Source organism: Pleurodeles waltl, chromosome 4_1 (assembly GCF_031143425.1).
Source record: "Pleurodeles waltl isolate 20211129_DDA chromosome 4_1, aPleWal1.hap1.20221129, whole genome shotgun sequence".
Classification (NCBI taxonomy): domain Eukaryota; kingdom Metazoa; phylum Chordata; class Amphibia; order Caudata; family Salamandridae; genus Pleurodeles; species Pleurodeles waltl.
In genome coordinates this window covers 602,985,201-603,011,763 of record NC_090442.1, presented here as the reverse complement: position 1 = coordinate 603,011,763, position 26,563 = coordinate 602,985,201, and the positions used below count along the sequence as shown (strand labels likewise).

General features: G+C 42.3%; 1 protein-coding gene across 2 annotated transcripts in view; it reads right to left on the bottom strand.

The window, feature by feature from the left end:
• Nucleotides 1-26,563, bottom strand: part of GNPTAB (N-acetylglucosamine-1-phosphate transferase subunits alpha and beta) — a 417,324-nt gene that overhangs the window by 287,986 nt on the left and 102,775 nt on the right. For both annotated transcript variants that reach the window (XM_069229013.1, XM_069229014.1), the window contains exon 6: nt 10,108-10,172. In XM_069229013.1, coding sequence (XP_069085114.1) covers nt 10,108-10,172 — 65 coding nt within the window. The remainder of the gene's footprint in view (nt 1-10,107; nt 10,173-26,563) is intronic.

Here is a 26,563-nt window from a genome sequence, read left to right as displayed (position 1 = left end):
CCCCTTCCCACCCCAAAACCCATACCCACCCTAAAACTCAAAAAAGGTCCATACTACTCAAAAACCCCAAAACCCATCCATACCCACTCTAAAACATAAAAATTATTTTACTACCCCCAAAACCTATAACACCCTAAATCCTAGAAACTGCATAGCTCTTCCTACATCTAGTGTTGGGCTCGGAGTGTTACAAGTTGTTTTTCTTTGAAGAAGTCTTTTCGGAGTCACAGGATTGAGTGACTCCTCCTCTCGGTTACACTGCGCATGGGCATCGACTCCACTGTTAGATTGTTTTCCTGCAAAGGGTGAAGGAAGGAGTAATAGAGTGTAAGCATATAAATAGATATCCATGCAAATGTAAATGTATCTACATATGTACAAATGATAAATCTTTCAACGACTACAGCACTACATGCCACGAACAGATGTACACTGGGTAAGTGACATTTGTTGTTTCAATGGCATGTGTAGTTGCAGATATGCATGCTATGCATAGACTACAAAGCAGTTAATCCTCCCAAAAATAGCGGTGGCTAGCGTGTAGGAGTTGAAGTTGTTTGAAATAGTGTTCTTAAGACAGCTTGGCCAACATTGGCTTGTTGCTTTGAAAATACATCTACACAATAATGATTTCTAAATGTATGAGGAGTAGACCATGTGGCAGCTTTACATATATCAACAATTGGTATGTTTCCTAAGAATGCCATAGATGCACCTTTCTTTCTTGTAGAACGTGCTCTAGGTGTGATCAAACGTTGTCTTTTTATCTTAATGTAACATGTTTGTATGCATCTAACAATCCATCTTGCTAATCCTTGTTTAGAGATAGGATTGCTTTATGTGGTTGCTGAAAACAAGAGTTTTTTTGTTTTCCTAAAATATTTAGTTCTAGCTATATAATACATAAGAGCTATTTTGAGATCAAGAGTATGAAGGGCTCTTTCTGCAACTGAGTCTGGCTGTGGAAGGATGACTGGCAATTCCACTGTTTGGTTTATGTGAAAAGGAGATACTACTTTTGGTAGAAATTTGGGATTTGTCCTAAGTGCAACTTTATGTTTGTGGACTTGGAAAAAAGGTTCCTCAAGAGTGTATGCTTGTATTTCACTATCTCTTCGTAATGAAGTACTAGCTACTAGGAAGGAAGCCTTCCATGTCAAAAATTAAATATTTGACAAGAATGCATGGGTTGAAAAGGTGGGCCCATGAGTCTGTTAAGTACGATATTTAGATTCCAAGTAGGAACAGGTGATGTTCTAGGTGGAATAATGCATTTTAAACCTTCCATGAAAGCTTTTATAACTGGAACTCTAAATAGAAAAGTGTGTTGAATAGTCTGCAAGTATGCTGATATTGCAGTAAAATGAATTTTAATGGATGAGAAAGCTAAGTTTGATTTCTGCAAATGAAGTAGAGAGCATCCAATATCTTGTATTGATGCTGTAAGTGGATCAGTGTTTTTAGATTCACAGTAGTAAACAAATATTTTCCATTTGTTAGCATAACATTGTCTAGTAGTAGGTTTACGTGCCTCCTTAAGCACTTCCATACATTCTAATGGAAGTTTTAGCTATCCAAATTCTATGACTTCAGGAGCCTAATCGCTAAATTGAGAGCACTGGGGTTTGGGTGCCTGATTTAACCTTTGTTTTGTGTTAATAAATCGGGTCTGTTTGGGAGTTTGGAATGAGGTACTACCAACAGGTCTGGGGGTGTTGTGTACCAATGTTGACGTGCCCATATTGGGGCTATGAGTATCATGGTCAGAGATGTCTGACGTAGCTTGTTGACCAGAAAGGGAAGGAGTGGGAGAGGGGGAAAAGCGTAAGCATATATCCCTGACCAATTGATCCATAGATCATTGCCCTTGGATCGGGGATGTGGGTGTCAGGATGCGAAGTTTTGGCATTTTGCTTTTTCGCTTGCTGCGAATATGTCTATTTCTGGTGTTCCCCAATTTTGAAAATTCTTTTGAAGTACCTGAAAGTGAATCTCCCATTCATGTGTCTGTTGGTGGTTCCTGCTTAGGAGATCCGCCAGCTGATTGTGTATCCCTGGAATGTATTCTGCTAACAGATGAATGTGATTGTGAATTTCCCATTTCCATATTGTCTGGGCTAAAAGGGAAAGTTGAGATGAACGTGTCCTGCCTTGTTTTCTCAGGTAATACATGGTCGTCATAGTGTCTGTTTTTATCAGAACAATCTTGTGTTTGAGAAGGGGTTGAAATGCTTTTAGGGCAAGGAACACAGCTAATAATTCTAAATGGTTTACGTGAAATTCTTTCTGTTTGGAATCCCATTCCCCTTGAATGATAAGGTTGTCGAGATGATCTCCCAAACTTATCACTGATGCGTCCGTTGTTATTGTGGTCTGAGGCACAGGGTCTTGAAATGACCGTCCCTTCATTAGATTGCTGAGATTCCACCATTGAAAGAACGTGTGCGTTTGGCGGTCCATCGACACTAGATCTTGCAATTGACCTTGTGCCTGAGACCATTGTGGTGAGAGGCATTGCTGTAAAGGCCTCATATTGAGTCTTGCATGCGGTACTATTAATATGCAAGATGCCATCATTCCTAGAATCTTCATGATAAATCTTACAGTGTATTGTTGATTTGGCTGTATGTGTGGTCTGAGATTTTGGAAAGCCTGTATCCTTTGTGTATTTGGATATGCTAGGACTTTTTGTGTATTTAAAATAGCACCTAGATAAGGTTGTACTTAACCTGGTTGAAGGTGAGATTTCTGGTAATTTAGCATGAACCCTAGTGTATGTAGGGTCTCTATTACATACTGAGTGTGTTGTTGGCAATGTGTAAAATTGCTTGCTTTTATTAGCCAATCGTCTAGATATGGAAAGACGTGAATGTGTTGCCTTCTTAAGTAGGCTGCCACTACTGCTGGACATTTTGTGAACACTCTTGGAGCTGTTGTTATGCCGAATGGCAGAACTTTGAACTGATAATGTTTTCCTGCTATGACGAACCTGAGGTATTTTCAGTGAGCTGGATGGATGGGTATATGAAAATATGCATCTTTGAGGTCTAAAGCATTCATGTAATCCTGTTTCTGTAGTAGTGGAATGACGTCCAGCTGAGTTACCATGTGAAAGTGTTCTGACAGGATGTATAGATTAAAAGACCTGAAGTCTAGGATGGGCCTTAGAATGCCATCCTTTTTGGGAATAAGGAAGTATAGTAAGTATACTCCTGTTCCTTATTGAGAATGTGGGACCAATTCTATTGCTTGTTTTAGTAGTAGCGATTGTACCTCTTGTAATAGAACATTGTGTTCTGGGGACAATTTGTGATAACGTGGGGGAATGTTTGGAGGGGTGGAGATCAATTCTAGGCAATAGCCATTCGGATAATTGACAACACCTAATGGTCTGGGGTGATATTTTGCCAATGAGAGTGGAATTGCTGTAGTCTTTCCCCCCACTGGAGATGTGTGGGGTTGAGGGATGGTAAATAAGTCACTGTTTGGATTGTGTAGTGGCTTGTTTTGAGGTTTGGAACTTGCCTGTGTTTCTAAAATATTGGCCTCTGTAAGATCCTCTAAATCCCCCCCTCTCTGATATTGTTGCTGCTGTTGTCCCTGCTTTGCCTGGGAGGTAGAGGCATCAGAGGATTGTGGTTTGAATCCTCCCCTAAATTGTTGCCTGCGAAAGGAGCCTCTATACGGTGTTGTGTATAATGCTCCCATTGCTTTGGAAGTGTCTGAGTCTTTCCTCAGTTTTATCTATGGTAGTATCAACCTCAGGACCAAACAAATGTTTCTTGTCGAAAGGCATGTTGAGTACTGCCTGTTGGATTTCTGGTTTATAACCAGAAGAACGTTGGCATTCATGCCTTCTTATAGTAATGGCAGTATTGACACTTCTGGCTGCCGGATTCTGCAGCATCCAGGGCAGACCTTATCTGATTGTTGCTTATGGCCTGTCCCTTTTCTACAATCTGTGGTGCCCTCTTTTGATGTTCCTTTGGGAGGTGCTGTAGGAGTTCTTGCATCTCATCCCAGTGGGCTCTATCGTATCTGGCTAGAAATGCTTGTGAATTTGCAATTCGCCATTGGTTGGCCGTTGTGTGGCCACTCTCTTGCCAGCAGCATCAAATTTTCTACTCTCCTTATCATGGGGAGGAGCATCCCCTGAGGATTGGCTATTAGCCCTCTTTCAAGCCGCACTCACTACCACTGAATCTGGAGGAACTTGGTGTGTGATGTAGTCTGGGTCTGTAGGAGCAGGTTTGTATTTCTTGTCAATACGCAGAGTAATTACTCTAGCTTTGACTGGCTCACTAAAAATTTGGCCTGCATGTTTGACCATTCTAGGCAACATTGGAAGGCATCTAGAGTGAGTGGAGGACAGAGTGTTAAACAATAAATCCTCCTCTATGGGTTCAGAGTGCATAAGCTACCCATGATAAGCAGCTGCCCTGGAAACAACCTGCGTGTATGCAGTAGTGTCCTCTGGGGGAGAAGGCTTGGAGGGGTATAAGTAAGGGTCATTATCAGGAATAGGATCTGAGTCGTATAGATCCCAAGGATCCACTGTATCTCCATGTGAGTATTGTGAATGCGTTGGTGAAGGCAACAGTGGTGGGCTAGTGGGTGGAGGTGAAAAGAAAAGCTGTGGTGAATGAGGAGGAGAAGTAGGGGCAGGTACTGGCTTCTCCTTCTGCTTATAAATGTTTGCTGGTGGTTGAACAGTGTCTAATTCTTCCTGAAAAGCCAGCTTTCTTTTGGTTTTCAAAGGAGGTCCAGTAACAATTCTATCAGTCTCTTTGTGGATGTGGGTTCTGGATTGTCTTTCATCCATAACCTCCAGGATAGGCTGAATCTCAGTGTCCTCATCAGAAGGTCTGTAAGATTCCTGCATTGATTTTGAACTCTGTTTGAGACGGTTCGAAAGTCCCTGTTCTTCTGTATAAGAAGATTTTCTGTGTTCCGAAGTTTGGAGCTTTTTTGGTCTGAAAATGGAGTCGGTTGTTTCGGCTCCGAAGCACGGTGTTGAGGCTTCAACTCAGATGAGTGAGGACACTTACTTGAGTCTGAGGCAGAACTCTTTCCAGATATACTCGACCGATGTCGACGAAGGAGTAGCCTTTTTCGGCGCCGACCCCAAACGTCAGTCGACGACAGTCTTTTTTCGGGTCAAACCGTGGCCTTCTGGCAGTGGTGTACCAAACGCCTTTGATGGTTTCTTGTATATGGGCGTAGGGGCAGACGTACTTAATGCTGGCCAGCAGTGATAGGACTATCTTCTTCAGATTCTTGCTCGGAGTCTGTGTCTCGGATGGAGACCACTGTCTGCGACTGTTGTTCTTCCATGACGTTGAGATGTTCTGTACTTTTCGATGCCATTTCTAACATTCTGGCTCTCCAATCACGCAAGGTTTTCTTTGATCGAGGCGATCAACAGGCCTCACAATCCTCTTCTCGGTGGTCGGGAGAAAGACACAGATTACAAGCCAGGTGTTGGTCTGTATAGGGAAACTTTGTGTGGTACTGAGGGCAGAATCGAAATGGAGTCCGATCCATCAGGCTTCCATGCAGTAAAAGTCAGGCGCACGCGCCCAGAAGGGTGAAATCTAGATTCCGTTTGTACTATCGGTTCGAGGCTAGACTGAAACGCGATCAAAACAATACCGACGATTAAATGAGTTTTCAAAGGTTTCCAATTCAAAATCTTGGAGTGAGATGAAACACGTCCGAACCCGACAGAGGAAAGAAAACAATCTAACAATGGAGTCGATGCCCATGCGCAGTGTAACTGAGAGAAGGAGTCACTCGATCCTGTGACTCCGAAAAGACTTCTCCGAAGAAAAATAATTTGTAACACTCCAACACTAGATGTCAGAAGAGCTATGCATAACATGTGTATCTGCAGCTACACATGCCATTGATATAAAATAAAAATAAAAACTTAAAACATTTAATAATTGCCTGAACTAAACTGCAAAACTTTTGGCATGCATAAAACCTTTACCATTCATGCCTTTACAAATTAAAAAATAATAATACTTACCTTTAAAACCTTTACCACGCATATGCCTTTAGAACAAAATTTGTTGTAAAGGAATGTGTGGTATATGGTTGGTAATGGTGTAATGTAGCGGTCATGCGTGGTAATGACCACAGTGTAATGGATGTTTCCCGGAGCGACAGGGAGCTCAACCTATTTCGTACATTTTAGCTAAAACAACACCATTTTGTCATATTTTGCTGCTTGCATAGTATGAATTTGTTTGAGGAAGCTGCACAACAATTATGCAATAAGAGAATTCTGAGACCATATTTTCTGGATATGGAGCTGCACCATGTCAGCTACCTATCACACTACAGACACATTTATCAGTACTATCTGTGATGGTAACTGTTGTAAGAAAGTAAGGATTTTCAGCAAACTCTTTAGTTGACTTTACCATGGGAGAGACTGTGAAGACCACTTTAGATTGTCTGCCAGTTTTCGAAGTTCTGGCTACATTGCTCTCCCATAGACTGCTGTAGTCCTCTCGTATATGGACAAGAATTAGGAACAATAGCAAGGGTAGAAGAAAGCCCTTATTGTGAAGGAAACTCTTTTTGTCTGTCCAGGACAGGTCCAAGTAATCCTTTTTTCTGCCCTGGATCCTGAATACATTTGCTGGGGTTGCACTGAAGTCCTACATCTTGCAGTAAGAGAAAAGCAGAGATCACCCTTAAGAGCCAATTGTCCAAGCAAATGAAATATCTGGTAAAGGATTACTATTGTGAATGTGTAAGGTTTTACCCATTGATTTAGTATCTAAGGGTCTTTATTCAGGCTTTTGGACTTTTCTTTGTGTCAAGAAATAGCAGAGGGCACTACCTGTGCCTTTCTGGAATGTTAAGACCTGATCAACTCCTTGACAAAATATAGATTTCTTCTTTCAGCAGGACGACAAGGGGATGATTGGACATTTTCAGTTAAATGACAAGAAGAGGAATTGAATTTCAGGCATTATCCATCTGTCTTTTGTGATGTTCTTTCACTGTGCTGTATGTTTTGAAAATGATTTCTTTACTGAGGCAGCAGAAAAGGAAAGGGTAAGCGTGAAGCAGTCGTTTTGGGTTAGCAAGGTACATTCTTGCTGATGCGGATGTCCAATGCCTTTAACTTTGAACTGCCTCTCAAGGTGGAAGGATTGTCTCTGCTACTCCCGTAGTGACTGTGATGAGTGGGTTCTTTCTGGTAATCTGCTGCTGAGACCAGAGATTGTGTTCTCCCTTTTAAACACTACATGTAAAACAGCCTATAAACCCTACCCATTTGCCCCCCTCAAATATATTAGTGGTATGCAAAGTCTTCTCGCCTTTTTTCATGGATGATGGACAGCTTATCAAAAGGACCCCCCTAGCGCATTTCCCCCCATGATTTTGGATTCTTGATGCAAAGGAATGTGATCACATCTAGCCCAAACAAAGAAAAACTTGATTCTGTAAAGTACAATTCATCCAAGTGTGTTTTCTCCACAGTTCCACCTTGAAAATATCTGATGAAGTTCGAGGAACAATCACATTGGCAAAGTTACAGACACACAAGCTCACTGGAGAAATTACCTCAGCATCCTTTACGCAGCTGTAGTGCAGAACATGCACTATACATTTACCCTGCGAGGTAGCACTTACCAATTAACCAGTAGAAAGTACTGCAGATGGGTAGACATTCTGGAAACAACTGTGAACTCTTCTTGGGTAAATATGCAGGGCAGGATTCATTCTGTCACAATGCTCTTTTCACAGAAATTAAAACTCAATGGGAATCACTTACAGATATACACAAAGCATATGCCCAATTTCAAGCCCTTTTTCTATAAAGTACTAATAATCCTACTTTCTTGTGCATGGTCATGGCAAAACAAGTGTTTTTACTCTGCATTTCTACCTTGAAAAGTTATCTGTAAACCTTGATGGAGGAGCTTGCATCCTTGCTTTTTTCTAGCGCAATATCTCATGTAGTGACTGTGACGAGTGGGTTCTTTCTTGTCATCTGCTGCTGAGACAAGAGATCGTGTTCTTCCTTTTAAAAACTATAATTATGTAAATGGCCTAGAAGCCCCAACCTTCTGGACCCAACCCCTCCATACAGATTAGTTGTATGCATCGTTTTACCACCATTTTTCCTGGATGACGGACAGCTTACTAAAAGGACCCCTGAAGTGTGTTTCCCCCCCCTGATTTTGGAGTCACGTTTTTGATGCACAGGAATATGATCACATCTCCACAAAACAAAGGTGCACTTCATGCATGGCGTGGGGGTTGAATGGTTATAGGGGCTAGGCCAGACCCTGCGGTCAATCTCTGTTGTACATGGCCAAAGGCCGCATGTGGCGTGGAGGTGGGTGGCTATTGGGGGTTGGCCAAAGGCCGCATGTGGCGTGGGGGTGGGTGGTTATAGGGGATTGGCTGCAAGGCCATGTCAAATAATTAAAATTACTTAACTATAGAAGTTCACTGAAAAAAACTAATGTTACAGGGACATTATAATTAGGAAACTGAATAAAAAAAAACACACAAATTCACTTAAAAAGCAAAAGGTTACAGGTATGTTACAGTTTAGCGCACATAGCCAATGTACAAAACCAGAAAAAGTCAGCAGTTATAGTCAGAGTTATTACTATTACTTGAGCCCTAAGGTAACAATAACTTTAGCCATCATCATGCACTACTAACTACCTCATAAATTACATGACTCATTATCAATGATGTCAAAGATGATGTTATATCACCGCAATATTTGCAGAAAAATTATTGATGTGAAAACTGTGCATGGCGAGGGCGTGAGTTATAGTTACCTTAGGGCATGAGGTATATTTATTTGAAATAACTAACTATAACTGCTAAATTTCTATGGTTTTGTACATTGGAAAAGTGGGACTAACTATAACGTCCCTGCATCCTTTTGTTTTTTAAGTGAATATATATATATATATATATATATATATATATATATATATATATATATATATATTCTTTGTAAAAAAATCAAATGGTCCTGGCTATCACCAGACATAAAAACTACACATGTACAACGTGAAACAAATATAAGTTTAATTGGTTTAATTGAAGCCTGAATTGTTGTTTAAGGGGACTCAATTCTAGGCCTATGACTACACAGAGAAATAAGCATGAGAATACATTTTACCAAGCTCGTTGGGGCAACAACCCATGGCACCACACTGGTTTTCAAATTGCAATTTAATACAGATGAGTGCTTGCATCATGGCACTAATCAGTACTAATCAAACAAAAAGAATAATAAGGATGTCCAAGAGTGAAGCAGGATCTTTATTTGTAAATTTTGTGCTTGGCATGCTGCTCATTCATAGGTCTTATAATGCCTGTAACAGACCAGGTAAGATTTTTCTGGAGACGGCAAGTAGAGGCAATAGTCATATGACCTAATATTTGCTTATGTAGAAGCACACATGAAACCCTACATAATTTAAATGCTCTATTGATACAGTAAGCAATTCAGCGAAGAACTTAAGGGATACTATCACTTTAAATAGAAGTGAAGTACTTCATCCAAATGTGTCTCTGGATAACTTAGTCTTGTTGCTCAAGAGCTGATTGTTCAGAACGTGAATATTTAGGAAGGAGGAAGAACATCTAGAAAGCCAGGCCTTGGTATTTTGCAAATAAACCCACTTGATTTGCAGCAAAGCACAGGAAGAATTGTGAGGCATTTTTTCACATAGTTTGTGAAGGTATTTTTTCATGGTATATTATATGATGCATTTTATCTAGTGGTACAGTACTGATGTTATTTCCTCAGGGCTAATTTTTACTGAGTAACCATCTTTATCATGATACCTAGGGAGTGGCAGTAATACACCTTTGTTTCATATAGGTATTGTTTCTTACAGCACAGTTACTTTTCTGTGAAATATAATTCCTCATTAGGTTCACAGATTGTAAGATACAGTGTCGTATCCACAATCAAATTGTCATGTTGCTGAATGAGGATGAAAGGACTCAGATGAACTGTAAGCTCAAAATAGTTTTAGTCTTCAAGTGAGAAGATTCTTTGTATGTATATCTACTATCTTTACATAGAAAATAATACACATATAAACATACCATGTAACCTCTCCATACTGTTTGCTTGATGTTGTCCACTGAAACACCAGAATGTGCACCTTCAGCTACAAATAAAAGCAAAGCAAACATAGAAGAAGGTTATCTACTTTACAATTGGAGCCCGGTCAGCCATCATAAATTGATCACCTTTCAGATTTCTAGGGTTATGAAAAGACATGTGGCATCACTACATTTACAATCCAAACTATAGCTGGCAACATCTACTTTTGATTTAAGAGACAAAAACCACATTCGCTACCTCATATTTTATGCATATTCTTTATTTGCTACACCAGTGGTAATCTGAGAGGAAGTAAACATCATTAAGCTTTCATTATCTTCATATCTTCATGGATCACTTTATAGTGCAAAATTGCTCAATTAGGACTCTTTTCTTTTTTCAAGAATAAAAGAAGTGAACTTCTGCCGCAGAAGAGATCAGACCTTGAACACATAGCTGCAGTAGGTATACAGGTGTGTGGGGCAGGCAGATAAGTTGATGAGCAGGTGAAAGACTTAACAGTCACTACATGTATTTCTACTCTTACAACACAACAAAACAACTAAAGTGCTAAATTACAATCTGGATATCATCATAACTCAGCACTTCAAGTAACTTATTTAGACACACAGTTGAACAGTGGATTTTACCAATAAGAACATTCCCGTCATCCAAGATAACATATATCTATAAGCTGGATCAAACTAAACCATGCCCCTGTCATGCCATATTTTGCAACATGGGAATTACATATGTACATATACAGCATGAAATATGATCAACTAATAAGAATGGGATCACGCTTCCCATTTATAACAAAACTTTAGTGTTTTTACCTAATTCAAGGCTTATAAAGGAATGGTAATGGGCCAAAAAACTCAAGGCCTTGAAACAATTGATATTAATTGGAAGTAGATATCTTCCATATCAATGAAAAGTGATATACCCTTAAACAGTTTGAGCATAGCCTCTAAACCATAAATTTGTGATCTGTCACTCAAACCAAACCAGAGCAGCTCGAGAAGCACTGAAATCAAAGTATGGATGTCTTGAAGCTTCATGCAGAAACTGATTGTTTATGCATGCCTAATACTTGGGCATCTCAAAATAATCTGTTACTTTTGGAATGTAATAACACTGTGGAATGTAAAACCTAGGAGTTCATACCTGTAACTAAGTAATGTCTTTTTAGTCCGTGGACTAGTGCATGTCCGTTTTTGGCCTGAAATATTTATATCAAAACACTGTTTCTATTGCCTTTCACCTTCTTTAGCATGTCATTGCAGCACAGATTTCAAACACCAGCCTTGAACTGCAAATTCCAACAGTTTAAAGACCAGACTTCTAGTTGTGAATTAGTCCTAAGTCTGGGATAGAGTGGGATGGCAAGTGGTAGTATATTATTTATAATTCCTTTTTTTTTGTAACAACCCAGGCTTACTTGGATCTGGACGGGTGTGCTGCCTATTAATGTCCACATAATAAAAGTCTCCAAAGATCACAACACTCGCTTCTTTCTTAGCGTGTCAGGGGATAACTCAAACCCCATAACTAATAGTGAATATAGGCAGATGCGGTGAACAATGCACTTTCAGAGTAGACAAACCAGCGATTTCATTCAACTCTGAGCCAACTTAATTTCAAGCATTGCTGTAAGCACTACCTCATCTCATATCCCCAATAATCCCAGATTCCAATGACATGCATTCAATGTGTACATCGGGCTGCTACAGAGAGGCAGTGGACTACGAAAAAGTACAGTGTCGGAGCTGCCAAGAAGTATCTCTCAAAGTCGGGAATCGCTAGCACTTCTTTATTATACAAAAACGTCAGACCATCTAATCTGAGCCCTGCTGTATTGACATCTAAACCAAGATAAAGGCCTTGTATACAGTACAATAAGTTCATGAAACAAAACAGACACATAGGAAGAATTAACTTTTCTTATTAGGGGTTGAATGAGAAAGGACAGTTTAGCCAATTTTCAATTTTTTTCTCCAGAATTATAACTACTCTTGGACAGTAATGGAAGGTCGTAGCTCCTAGATATTAGACTGAGTCAGCACACCATCACAACCCCTGTTTTTGTCTCACCTCAGTAACCACGTCAAGTAATGCGAGAATTTGAGATTTGCTTCAATTGATGCAAGGCCAGGGAAGTGAACTGAGGTGGATATTTCATTCATTATCGGTCAACGATTAAGATATAAATGTTCCATCAAGAGGATGACTTAATCAGCACATAAACCATGTTTGTTTTTGAGGTGACAAGGGGATACGTCTTAAAGCAAGATTGCTCCCAAATACAAAAGAAAGTGGCTCAATGTTCAGTGCAAAAAGCATCAGTTACAGCGGGCACCCTTGTACCTCTTCTAGGCTTAGAAATCCCAGAAACAATCCTGTTTTGTGCAGATACCAGCAGGAGGTTGAAAATACAATAGTATAGTCAAGAACAGATAGAGCCAACTTCAATTCAGCACAACACACAGTATGAGAAAAAACACCTATTCAATGGAGTGAGATGTGTAGGAGGCTGGACAGGCTTGTAGTGAGTACCAAGGGGTACTTGCACCTTGCACCAGGCCCAGTTATCCCTTATTAGTGTATAGGGTGTCTAGCAGCTTAGGCTGATAGATAATGGTAGCTTAGCAGAGCAGCTTAGGCTGAACTAGGAGACGTGTGAAGCTACTACAGTACCACTTAGTGTCATATGCACAATATCATAAGAAAACACAATACACAGTTATACTAAAAATAAAGGTACTTTATTTTTATGACAATATGCCAAAGTATCTTAGAGTGTACCCTCAGTGAGAGGATAGGAAATATACACAAGATATATATACACAATAGCAAAAATATGCAGTATAGTCTTAGAAAACAGTGCAAACAATGTATAGTTACAATAGGATGCAATGGGGAAACATAGGGATAGGGGCAACACAAACCATATACTCCAAAAGTGGAATGCGAACCACGAATGGACCCCAAACCTATGTGACCTTGTAGAGGGTCGCTGGGACTATTAGAAAATAGTGAGAGTTAGAAAAATAACCCTCCCCAAGACCCTGAAAAGTGAGTGCAAAGTGCACTAAAGTTCCCCTAAGGACAAAGAAGTTGCGTTAGAGGAATAATGCAGGAAAGACACAAACCAGCAATGCAACAACTGTGGATTTCCAATCTAGGGTACCTGTGGAACAAGGGGACCAAGTCCAAAAGTCACAAGCAAGTCGGAGATGGGCAGATGCCCAGGAAATGCCAGCTGCGGGTGCAAAGAAGCTTCTACTGGACAGAAGAAGCTGAGGTTTCTGCAGGAACGAAAAGGGCTAGAGACTTCCCCTTTGGTGGACGGATCCCTCTCGCCTTGGAGAGTCGTGCAGAAGTGTTTTCCCGCCGGAAGGACGCCAACAAGCCTTGCTAGTCGCAAATCGTGCGTTTGGCGTTTTTGGACGCTGCTGGGGCCCAGGAGGGACCAGGAGGTCGCAAATTGGACCTGAAGAGAGAGGGGACGTCGAGCAAGACAAAGAGCCCTCACTGAAGCAGGTAGCACCCGGAGAAGTGCCAGAAACAGGCACTACGAGGATGCGTGAAACGGTGCTCGCCGAAGTTGCACAAAGGAGTCCCACGTCGCCGGAGACCAACTTAGAAAGTCGTGCAATGCAGGTTAGAGTGCCGTGGACCCAGGCTTGGCTGTGCACAAAGGATTTCCGCCGGAAGTGCACAGGGGCCGGAGTAGCTGCAAAGTCGCGGTTCCCAGCAATGCAGCCCAGCAAGGTGAGGCAAGGACTTACCTCCACCAAACTTGGGCTGAAGAGTCACTGGACTGTGGGGGTCACTTGGACAGAGTCGCTGGATTCGAGGGACCTCGCTCGTCGTGCTGAGAGGAGACCCAAGGGACCGGTAATGCAGCTTTTTGGTGCCTGCGGTTGCAGGGGGAAGATTCCGTCGACCCACGGGAGATTTCTTCGGAGCTTCTGGTGCAGAGAGGAGGCAGGCTACCCCCACAGCATGCACAAGCAGGAAAACAGTCGAGAAGGCGGCAGGATCAGCGTTACAGAGTTGCAGTAGTCGTCTTTGCTACTATGTTGCAGGTTTGCAGGCTTCCAGCGCAGTCAGCAGTCGATTCCTTATCAGAAGGTGAAGAGAGAGATGCAGAGGAACTCGGATGAGCTCTTGCATTCGTTATCTCAAGTTTCCCCAGAGACAGAGACCCTAAATAGCCAGAAAAGAGGGTTTGGCTACCTAGGAGAGAGGATAGGCTACTAACACCTGAAGGAGCCTATCAGCAGGAGTCTCTGACGTCACCTGGTGGCACTGGCCACTCAGAGCAGTCCAGTGTGCCAGCAGCACCTCTGTTTCCAAGATGGCAGAGGTCTGGAGCACACTGGAGGAGCTCTGGACACCTCCCAGGGGAGGTGCAGGTCAGGGGAGTGGTCACTCCCCTTTCCTTTGTCCAGTTTCGTGCCAGAGCAGGGGCTAAGGGGTCCCTGAACCGGTGTACACTGGCTTATGCAGAATTGGGCACATCTGTGCCCAAGAAAGCATTTCCAGAGGCTGGGGGAGGCTACTCCTCCCCTGCCTTCACACCATTTTCCAAAGGGAGAGGGTGTCACACCCTCTCTCAGAGGAAGTTCTTTGTTCTGCCATCCTGGGCCAGGCCTGGCTGGACCCCAGGAGGGCAGATGCCTGTCTGAGGGGTTGGCAGCAGCAGCTGCAGTGAAACCCCAGGAAGGGCAGTTTGGCAGTACCAGGGTCTGTGCTACAGACCACTGGGATCATGGGATTGTGCCAACTATGCCAGGATGGCATAGAGGGGGCAATTCCATGATCATAGACATGTTACATGGCCATATTCGGAGTTACCATTGTGAAGCTACATATAGGTAGTGACCTATATGTAGTGCACGCGTGTAATGGTGTCCCCGCACTCACAAAGTTCAGGGAATTGGCTCTGAACAATGTGGGGGCACCTTGGCTAGTGCCAGGGTGCCCTCACACTAAGTAACTTTGCACCTAACCTTTACCAGGTAAAGGTTAGACATATAGGTGACTTATAAGTTACTTAAGTGCAGTGTAAAATGGCTGTGAAATAACGTGGACGTTATTTCACTCAGGCTGCAGTGGCAGGCCTGTGTAAGAATTGTCAGAGCTCCCTATGGGTGGCAAAAGAAATGCTGCAGCCCATAGGGATCTCCTGGAACCCCAATACCCTGGGTACCTCAGTACCATATACTAGGGAATTATAAGGGTGTTCCAGTAAGCCAATGTAAATTGGTAAAAATGGTCACTAGCCTGTTAGTGACAATTTGGAAAGAAATGAGAGAGCATAACCACTGAGGTTCTGATTAGCAGAGCCTCAGTGAGACAGTTAGTCACTACACAGGTAACATATTCAGGCACACTTATGAGCACTGGGGCCCTGGGTTACCAGGGTCCCAGTGACACATACAACTAAAACAACATATATACAGTGAAAAATGGGGGTAACATGCCAGGCAAGATGGTACTTTCCTACAAGATGCGCTTGAGTGAGCTCTTCGCTGGCCCCCACAGATACAAACTGCAATCCTGAATCATCTGTTTTAGTGATGGCTGGGATGCTGCCAAGTTCCATTCTGGCTAAAGGGCACCATGGAGCAGAGGTGGAAGAGGTGGCTATACAGTAAGCAGAAGCTCAAATATGTAGACCCAGCTGCCAAAATCTTGAAAATGGCAGCAGTGAATGTGTGAAGCCAGGTTCTGGAGATTAGACACGTTTGTAAAAAGGGTGGGAATGGCAGGGCGATATCTGCAAGCCAGACGTAGTCTGCAACAATTTGCTGGCATATCCAAATGTAAACCAAGGGAGCAAGGTTCAGCCAAGTGAACTGGCAGTGAGGGACCTGATGGCCCTAAAGCAATTAGATATGGTCTGCGCTGTCACAGTGCTTCTGATTTAGCATGGCTAAGTGATCTGAGAGAACCTCTTCAGCTCTGAACCAAAGGCACATTATGATCTCTCATCTAACATGCTTGGGGAGGTAGCTGAGATACTCAGATGAAGAGGATCGATGATAAGACCACTAGGAAAGGCTACAACAGGCTTTGAGCTTCAACGTGGATTTTATTATATGATAGATAAGTAGTCAGTGGAAAAGGAAGCAGTAGATTTGTAGTGCGGCACCCATAATTTGGGCTCTACATTATCTTGTTTTCCTACAATAAAAACCTGCATAGTAAGCATCAGTTGGCCAATAGTTGTAACACCAATCAGATGCCCATAAACTGAACCGCTGTAGGGGAGAAGTCCCATTTATCAATAAATGCAGGGAAGCCAAAGGTCACAGAAGGACAGTGCTCTGACAGGGGAACGCCAGAAGCAAGGGTGGCAATCTACATAGCGATGTATGTTGAGATTATACAAAATATGAGGCATCAGAACAAATCATTACACAAGAGTAGTTGGATAGGCTCTTAAATGCCATTACTAACAGCAGAGACAGTTAGTACACAAAACCGATACTGCGGTATAGATCTGGGTCCTATTTTTCTATTGTTCCAATGCTTATTGCTCGAGCTCATGAAGAACCTAGCCAGTTTGTAAGTACTAATGCTTTCTATTAGGGTTACTAGCTAAACTTGTATGGTACAGAGTGAAAAACTAACCTTGATTACTCAGAGGGAGGAAGTAGAGAAGTTAACAGATGTGCTAACTAAAACGGGTGTTGGATACTGGATGTACCTCTACTTTCCTCAGACCGTGTCAACTTGGATGCCTCGATGGACCTGGCTGTACTATAGAGAGGTGCTAGAATCTCATCTGGCACCTCTGTGATGAAGCACTAGGGGGCCTGGAAGGGGCTCTCGAGACCCCTGGGTCTTCAGAACTGCACTAAAAGTGGATCTGATAAAATGTCATAGGAAAAAGCTGTAAACAACTCATAACTTAACAGGGTTGGTTAATTGGGGAGGGAGACAGAGAATACAGACGTTCTGATTCCTAATGGGTAGCTACTATAAAACAATAGTATTTGTTTTAAATGGAAGCTACAGACTCAAGCACATATCAAGGGAGATAGATGCAGACTGGATGTAAGTGGGATGACAATGAGTAATCATGTGATGGATGAAATACCATAATGGGGAGGGTTATAGCGTTCAAAGTAAAGGGGCTCGCCCATAGGCACAATACAGAAGGAACATTTAGAAAATCCCATATTGATGGAAAAGATTAGGAAAGCAATCAAGGCCCTGAAAAATAGCAAAGCCCTAGTGCCAGTTGAGTTTGCTGGATATTTCTATATGACATCTATAACATGAATAGTGCTGAACTAACTAAACTCTTTAACCACTTTGTTTAAACTTGGTTCCAGTAGGGAGGCTAGGAATGTGGTGATTCCAAGGACTGACTGAGAAACCTGCCCTTTTCAATGTGATCTTTGAGATATGTACCAAAATCATGGCCTTTCGGCTTGAAGGGATTCTGCTTGAACTGGTTTATGCTGACCAATGTTGCTTCTGAATTAGTGAACAGTCTCTTAATAACATTAGACACCTGTTCTACTTAATGGAGAAGATAAAAAGAAAACCTCCTAGCCCTGCTCGTGCCCCAAAACATGGAAAAGGTCTTAGATTGGGCTGACTGTCAGCAATCTTCCAGCAGGTGAAATGTGGACCCACAGATTTGGCCATCGTTATAGCAAATTATTGTATGCCTACTGAAAGATTTCACTAAACAGCTGCCTCTCACTTCCCTTCAGACTGTAGAAAGGCACTGCTCATGGATGTCCTCAAATACCACTAGAATTTGCTCCTAATATTCAGTCATTAGCTTTTCACACCTGCAGTTCTACAGTAAAATAGGGTATATCCTTGAAGTAGGGGAATATAAAATAGCTGTGCATTCGGATAATGTCCTCTTGTCTCTGAGTGATCTGGCCTACTCCATGCCAGAGGTAGTCCGACACCTGCAATACTATGAAGTGATGGCAGGCTATTAGTGAAATATGGGTACGTCAGAGATCCTTAACGTTTGTCCCTCCCCAGAAGTGGAAGCAACTCTTAGCAATGTACACATTTAGGCAGGCACATCAACTATTTGGGCTTTCAATTTACACATCAGCCCAGCAAATTATCTGGCCCTACTAAAGTAGATCAAAAGAGACCTCTGCAAATGGGGGGGCATTGTTCGTGTCGTGAGCAAGTAGAATGAACTCAATTAAAATTAATATCTTGCTGAGGACTCTGCAGCAGGCAACAGGTTTTTTTAGGACACTACAGAAGATGATCCCAAAGTTTGTATGGAAAAGCTTCAGGTCTAGACTCCCCCTCAGCAACAGACTTTCTTCAAAAGAGGGCTAGTCCTAACCAATTATTACTTCTAATATGCCACAACGCAACTGTGCCCAGTGGCAAACTGGACCAAACCTGCAACAGACAACAGAGAAAACCTGCTGGATCATGCTATTAGTGTCAGACCCTTATGGAATTTAACATGGTTGTATAAAAACCAGAGACTAGCCACTACTGTTGCTACAACACTGTGGGTCTGGGACACATGATCAAGGGAATTAGAGAGCAACAACTTCCCAACACCATGCACACCGATAAACTTCAACAACAAAAATTACACCAGCATTAAGATTAGTCCTTTTCAATAAATGGAGGGATGGAGAGCAAAGTATGCTTACAAACCTATTTAAACAGGAAGTTATAAAATCCTCCTTAGGGTGTAAATTGACATTCTCTTAGATGAAATTTAAATACTTCCATATACCCGGTTTATGTATTGGGTACATCGCCCTCAGATGACAGAAGCTACCACTAGATATAAATACATATTTGTATCTTTGCTGCCAAAAGGAGTAAGAGTTCTGCAAAGTATATCTGACAAGACTAAAACACAGCTATGGAATCAACATGGAGTTAAATGATCTTTTTTGAATTGAAGAGTTTGATCAATCAGGGGAGCAGAAGGGACCATACAAAGAAAGCTTCTTGACTAGTAATGGACGAGAACATATATAATGAAAACTCTGATCATTGCACTCTTTCGCTCAGTAAATATTCATTTACACAGATTCCCAGTTTCCCAATCCAGCACAAGTAAGCTAATCTGCCACGCTTGCGCAGAATGATGCAGCATGTAGGAATGCTCGCTCCCATATTTCTCTTTTATATTGACAGTAACCCAAAGGGACATTTACAAATTTCAAATAACAGATTGATTCAAGTTCATTCTGCTTAATTAGATAAATCATCCAAGGACCTGACAAACGTTTCTGAAGAAAATAGGCGAAATTACATGGAATATGGCCTTTTATTCTTAGTGACTAGTGTGCAGATCTCTATCCTGGACAGCGTAGAGCCCCTTGGTTGAATGGCTTTTCTAGTACTGCCCAGCTGCATTTAGAGGAAGCCATGGTCACTGTCATGCAGGAAGATGAAGTCTAAAAGGAGCACCAGTTGGTTTGTAACTCTGAATTCCTTGGAATAAGGTTCCATAGACTGAGTCCTGTTCTGAGACACATGATGCTACAAAACAAGCTTCTGAAACTGCACCAAGGTAGATGCATAAATGCAAAAAGACCTCAGAGTCAGGAGTCTCTAAAAACAACAGGCTGAAATCACAGGATGATTGGAGAAGAGGTACCACTTTCTGAGGCAGGGCCTTAATCCTTTCTGGAGGTGCAAAGGTGACAATGACAGGGAGTTCATCAATATTCCTACATCCCAAAGTATCTGGGATGGATGAGTTGATTTCTGGATTCAATGCAGCATATGCAGCGTTTCAGACCACATAAAGGCATTGCTGACAAACATTTGGAGAATGAGACTTAAACATCCCTTCGTTCAAGTAGGGGAGCAGATGTAGCACCTTAAGGCAAATATGAGCCACCGCCTCTGAGGGGACCTTAGTGAACACTGGGAGCAGAGTTCAAGACAAAGGACAGGCACAGTACAATTAACTAGGGTCTCCAATGGTGAACCAAGAGGAAAAAGCTCTGTCTGTGGTAGTATGCCTCTTGGATTCCTACAGATGTTTTTCAGCTCTCTATCTGCATGGTACCCAAGAGATGTTCTAATATACCCATGTGGAGGAAATCTATAACGAGAATGTTATATAGGTCATAAAGGTGAGGGTGGGGATGCTTGAGCCAATTCAGCCTTACATGTTGGAGGAATACTGAATTGTAGTAGTAAGATTTTTTGTTTTTTTAAAAATTTGGGTCTGGACTGAAACCTGCACTTCTAGACTTATGTCTGATATTTAATTTAGAAAGAGGTCAAAAATCTTGGGACAGGATGGAACCCTGGGGAACTGCACAGTTGATGGCAATTGTGTGTACGTAAAAGTGCCCATGTGAATGAAATTGTGTTGACTGGAAAGGCTAGAGCACCTGTGAATGACATTGATGGTGAATCCCATTCTTCAAAACTTCCTCGTGCAGAAGAGGGTGAGCTGTTCATTGTTGTAGAAGGAGGCTCAGAGGTCCAACAATATCAGGAGGCACGAGTCATCTTATATGGTAACCAGGGTATCATCTTTGATGTGCAAGAGACCGGTCTCTATGCTGCAAAGTGGTCTGTAGCCAGATTGCGTGAAATTGTTGGAATTGAGGAGATTTTTGGAGTTGACTGTAGACTGCCTTTTAAATGATGTTTCTGATGAGTTTTAAGTGGAGTACGGAGTTCGGCATAAATTCCACCCACACATGTGGCACGCAGGTGCCCACCCTCATGGTAATTACAATGAATCTGTATTATTCAGATTTTCAAGTGAAACAACAGGAACCATGGGCAGCTGGTTGGTTCCCATGGTAACACTGCTGGTGGTTTTAATCTTGCTGGAAAGAAATTAAGCTTTTTTAAGTTTCTCTTCAGCATAAAGGCCCTTAAGAGGGGCAGTAACTTCTGTGTGGAATTTGCTTTGGTGTGTTCCAGTTCTCTGGAACAAGGGCACCAGAAGATGGCAGAAACATCAACCTTCCCTTGCAGTATGACATTCCGCCACCCCCTCCTGCAGCTGAGCATGTTTCAAATAACCAATACTTGCCAATGACCTATCGTGGTGTTCTGAGACTATGCACATCAATATATATATATATATAGCAGTTTATAAGGCATTTGGTATATGGAGCAGTTGAGCCACTCTGCATATTGTTGACATATTGATGAGGGATATATATATATATATATATATATATATCCCTCATCAATATGTCAACAATATGCAGAGTGGCTCAACTGCTCCATATACCAAATGCCTTATAAACTGCTCGAACCTCATCCACATCTTCATGTCCAGCATCAACGGGAAGCTGAAGCCTGCTAAGACATAATTCCTGTAATTTGCCAAAACAACAAGCAAGAAATATACCAAAACTTGCTCTATTACTAACATTGATTGGTTTGGTGTCATTTCGTCCAGCGGTTTGGGCTGCAGTCCTGTTAAAAAACCCTATAGAAAAATGCAAGGGGAAAAGGCGTCTTGGGACCCTCCCTTTTTCTCAGCCCTCATTTCATGGATAACCCCAAAACTTTCAAGATTTTTGGGGAAAATGTCATGAAGATTCATCAACCGGTGCCATACATATATGCGATTAAGGATGTCATCACTTCAGTCATTGAACATGTCATGAGAGATGTAATATGTGAGAGTACAAGCAGTGCATGGCGAGGGAGCGAGTTATATTTTCTAAAGGGCACAGGTTATAGTTAAATGAGATAACTATAGCTGGTGAATTTCAGTGGAGAGTTTACAATATAACTTTTTAACTGACATTTTTACCTAACTATAATGTTACTCTAACCTTTGTTTTTTTACTGTGAGGGGAACAAATACAGCAGTTCTAAAGGAGCCAGCGATCTGCAGCCAGGGCCTGGGATGTCATAGTGGAGGTTAGCGTGACATGGGGCCTCGCACAATATAAGTAACACAAGATTAGCATTATAACACTCATCATTACTGAGGTCAAGTCACCTAATCGCATGTGCTTGCATCCACTACATTATGTGATGCATGGGAAAGGGTGGGCTCTATGCCTGTGAATGACGGATGTCTGGCAGCACGCAGGGATGAAGACTCCGACGCCCGAAACCGTAATGCTGATAGCATCACTGGCCTACATTGGATACTTCCATTGACTACAATGGCAATGAAGGGCTTCAGAAAGGTAAGTGTCACAGTGAAGAAAGTTGATTTACTGCCTGGCTTCCGACTCCTGCTTCAGAGCGAGGCTGGGCAGGCAGTTTAGGACAGACAGCCCAGAATTAAATGCATAGATTTGATCGATCTTTTTAATATTTTTTGATGTGTAGGAATTTCAGAGGACTGCTGCCCCTGAACCCTAACGGAGAAACCACCCCTGGTTTTCAGTTCTGCACGTAAGCAGCAACTGCTGTTAAAAAGAGGTGAACGGAGTGCAGGCAAGGCCTGCCTTTTGCAGGTGCATAACGTAGGCAAGAATCTACTTCACTGTCTGTTTTAAAGGATGGAATTTGGTTGAATTGCTCTAACAAATAAGCATCTTTTATTTTGCTATATAACCAGCTTGCGATTTGGGCTCTTAGGCCCCCTTCAAAATGGACCTACATTCTAGAGGGAGGCATAGGAACCTAAAGCCTAGGATCTCAGTTGCCAAATTGCAAGGTTGGGGTACCTCACCTGATCCTGACACTGCATGAGAAGGTCTGGCCGGAGGGTGAGTTCTCATATGCTAGACTGGTACCACCAAGATGAGATTTAGCAATGTTTGCCTGTGCTTCCTGAGCACAAATCAAAGCAGTGAGAAAGGTGAAAAAGCATAGGCAAATATCCCGACCAATTCATCCATATTGCATTGCCCATGGACTGTGAGTGTGGCTATGTGGCTGCACTAGTTAGGCATTTTGTGTTTTCTGGGGTGGCAAGCAGGTCTATCCACAGAGTGCTCCAGCGCTGAAAGTACAGTGTGGAGTTCCCACTTGTGGGTTTGTTGAGCCATCCTGCTAAGCAGGTCCACAAAATGTGTTGAAAAGCACTGGTAGATGCTCTGTCAGAAGGTGCTAGACAAGAAAGCTGGGGGGAGGGAGTGTGCTGCCTTGTTTCTGAAGCAATTCACGGCTGTCATGTTGTTTGTTAGAAAAAGACACGAGCTACGGGAAACTCTTTGAACAGCTTGCAGTTCCAAGTAATTGACGTGGTGATAGTACTAGGAGGACTGCAATTCTTATACTGTGTGAGATATACATTGCAGACCATGAGAGAGGTGTCTGTGATAATGATCACATGCTGCAAAAGGCCTGCCTTGCTGCAGGTTGGTGGTCAACCACCACTGCAGACGGTGGTCCTCTAATGGCCAGGGAACACTGCTAATGACCTTGCATACGACATGTTCTATGACAGGATAACATCACTAATGACACCTGTAATAGCATTGTTATTGACATCACTGTGCATGGCAAGTGCCCAAGTTACAGTTACTTCAGTGAACTATAACTGATGAATTTCAGTTTTTTTCTTCTTTTTTTTAAAGTTTAAAATGGTATTTTTAACTCACAAATATTTATAACATCACTTTAACCTTTGGATTTTTCAGTGAAAAGGTTAAAGTGACATTGTACTTAGGTGAAAATGGCAGGTAAAATGTAACATTGTAAACTAAAAAAACACTGAAATTCACCAGTAATAGTTACAAAAACTATCTTTAACTCGTGCCCCACCCATGCACAGTGTTAATAATAATGTAATTTAAATGCGATTAAGGATGTCATCACTTCAGTCATTGAACATGTCATGAGAGATGTAATATGTGAGAGTACAAGCAGTGCATGGCGAGGGAGCGAGTTATATTTTCTAAAGGGCACAGGTTATAGTTAAATGAGATAACTATAGCTGGTGAATTTCAGTGGAGAGTTTACAATATAACTTTTTAACTGACATTTTTACCTAACTATAATGTTACTCTAACCTTTGGTTTTTTACTGTGAATTTCTAAGGTTTTTGTTTTTTTACCATACCTAATAACTTCACTTTAACCTTTTTCAGTTTCAGTGAATTTTTAGGTTCATTTTTATTATAAGCTACTGTCCTGTATGAAAGAAGACAGATCTATTGGCTTTGTCAAGGGATGACTGCATCAATATACAAAAAAGCTGATTGCCTTTGTCAAGAATCACCACATCAATACATAAAGGAAAGCCTATTGGCTTTGACAAGGAGTCATAACTCAACCTACTGGCTTAATCAATAAGTTAGCCCTTAATAATACAACTTTGACATGTTAGGTTTCATCATTAAAACTATTACATTCCCAAACCATATGCACTGCACTTTTTTAATCTTTAAACTTTTAAAAAAAGGCTCTGACACATTTAATGTTATTTTGGATACAAATGTTTTATTTAAATCTTTCTCAGTCTGCATAATACAACCATAAAACACCACAGGGGGTCCTTGCAGGTCTACCTCTGAAAATGCTGAAACTAGCAAAAAGGTTTTCTGGGGTCATGTTGGCTAGACCACAGGAAACAGAGTTACATTTTCAAAAGTATGTTTGGGGGGCTGCTGCAATCCCATCAGCCCCCACAACACTTTAAACACATGCTGCTGGTGCCCAGACTGGGGCACCACCATACATTTAAATATATGTAAAATAGCTCATGAAGGGCATTATATGTCACTCCTTGCCAGGAACAATGAATTATAAATAAGTTGTTCAAGCCAAGACACTCATTCATTATACCTTCCCCTGCTTTTTTTTTTTTTTTTTTTTCCAAATTATTTTTGCTGGTGTCCGGGTCCCATCCAGGACAACCATGGCTTTATTTATTGTTTGGGACCACAGGGTGAGCCACAGGTGGCATCCTGCAAGCAGCCCCATTCCGTGGGGCCATGCAGGCGCTGGCCACATTTTTCTACATTTTATTTTAATGGGTGCCCCTGTCCCATATGAGGCATCCAACAGCAATTTTAAAGTTGAAGACGCCGGGGCAGCGCCAGGGCCCCATGCAGCCCTGCTGGTTCCCATGCTAGTACCCACCCTCTGGTGGCAGCGGGAGCCAGCTGTATTAGTCTGCACCCACCCGGCAGGACCAGCTTTTCTTTCTGCTACCGCCAAGCAGGAGCAAACCTATATTTCCTGCTGGGGACAGTTGGCAGTGAGCTAGCTTTATATTTCCTGCCCTCACTCTCCCAGGAAGGAAACAACTCGGAGGTCCTGGGGAATGGGTACCATGTACACTGCTGCCATCGGGCCCGAGGGAATAAGGTCCCCAGGGCCATTATATGGCTTGGGGAGGAGGACCCACACTTCCCTCACCATAAGAAAAGATATCCGCCACAGAGGATGGGATTCCAAGAGTGTGCAAAAGGCCCGGGGGGGGTGGGAACACAAACCCACATCCCATAAAAAGATAGCTCCCTAGGAGATGAAATCTCCACAGCTTTCTAACGGGTCGACCGTGGGGATGCGTGCCTCTCATCACATTAAAAAGATATCGGCCCATGGGGATAGTGTTCTCGAGGACTTCAAAAGGCTAAGGCTTGGGAAAGGGGCCCACATATCACCTCCCCAAAATGGAAAACAAGGCGCCGACGCCCAGGCTTACCCCAGGCGGGTTCTTTTATTTGAAAACGTTTTGTTCTTGTTGGTTTATTGTTTGTAACGTCACCGTTGATCCATGGTCCTATTTTAAAAACAAACTAATTTTTTGTCCTGGGGGTATGGAGGGCGTCTTCCCCATTGGACCCCTCTACCAAGTCAAGCCGGTCAGGGTATCCCTACCCCACCCCCTATATGTTTTCCTTTAATCTTTTTATAGGAGGCGGGAATAAGTTACCATGTCTTAAATTGGCTGCTGCAACATCTTTGATGATATTGAGGCAGCCAATCAGATCTTCTTTTTATATGTAATGGGTTGGCGGATACTCAGTCTTAATATATACATACGTTTTAAAACGTAATTCCTAAAACACTATTAAACAGGTTAACACCAAATCACAAATAACAAGCTTTATGGGTAAAGAGCTAGCTTTCTGCCAAATTTGGTGTTAGGTCCGTTCAGCACCTTTGTCTGTATTGCTGTTGAATTTTCCTACAGAAAATTGTATGGGTAAAAGCCATTTTGGGCCCCCTACCCTTTTTCTTAGCCCCACGTGATGGACCATCCAGAAACTTTCCAGGAAGGCAGCCAGGCACTGTAACCAAGAACCATCATACAGCCAATATCCCACTATGCATGGCTTTTGGACCCCATTTCCCAGGGCTTTTTTTTATTATCATTAAAGAGGAGGAGGGCCACAAGACCCCCTCCCCAAGCCTTATTAAGCCATCTGGATCCCGTCCCCCATGTCCATTCTTTTAAATAAAGGGGAGGGTAGTTAGTGTGCCCTTCCACCTTGGCCAAATTTCAGCCCCAGGGACTCCATCCCCCAGTTTCCTTATTGGCTGAGGGGAGTCTGGGAGCCTGTGTACTCTTGGACGAGGAGACAAA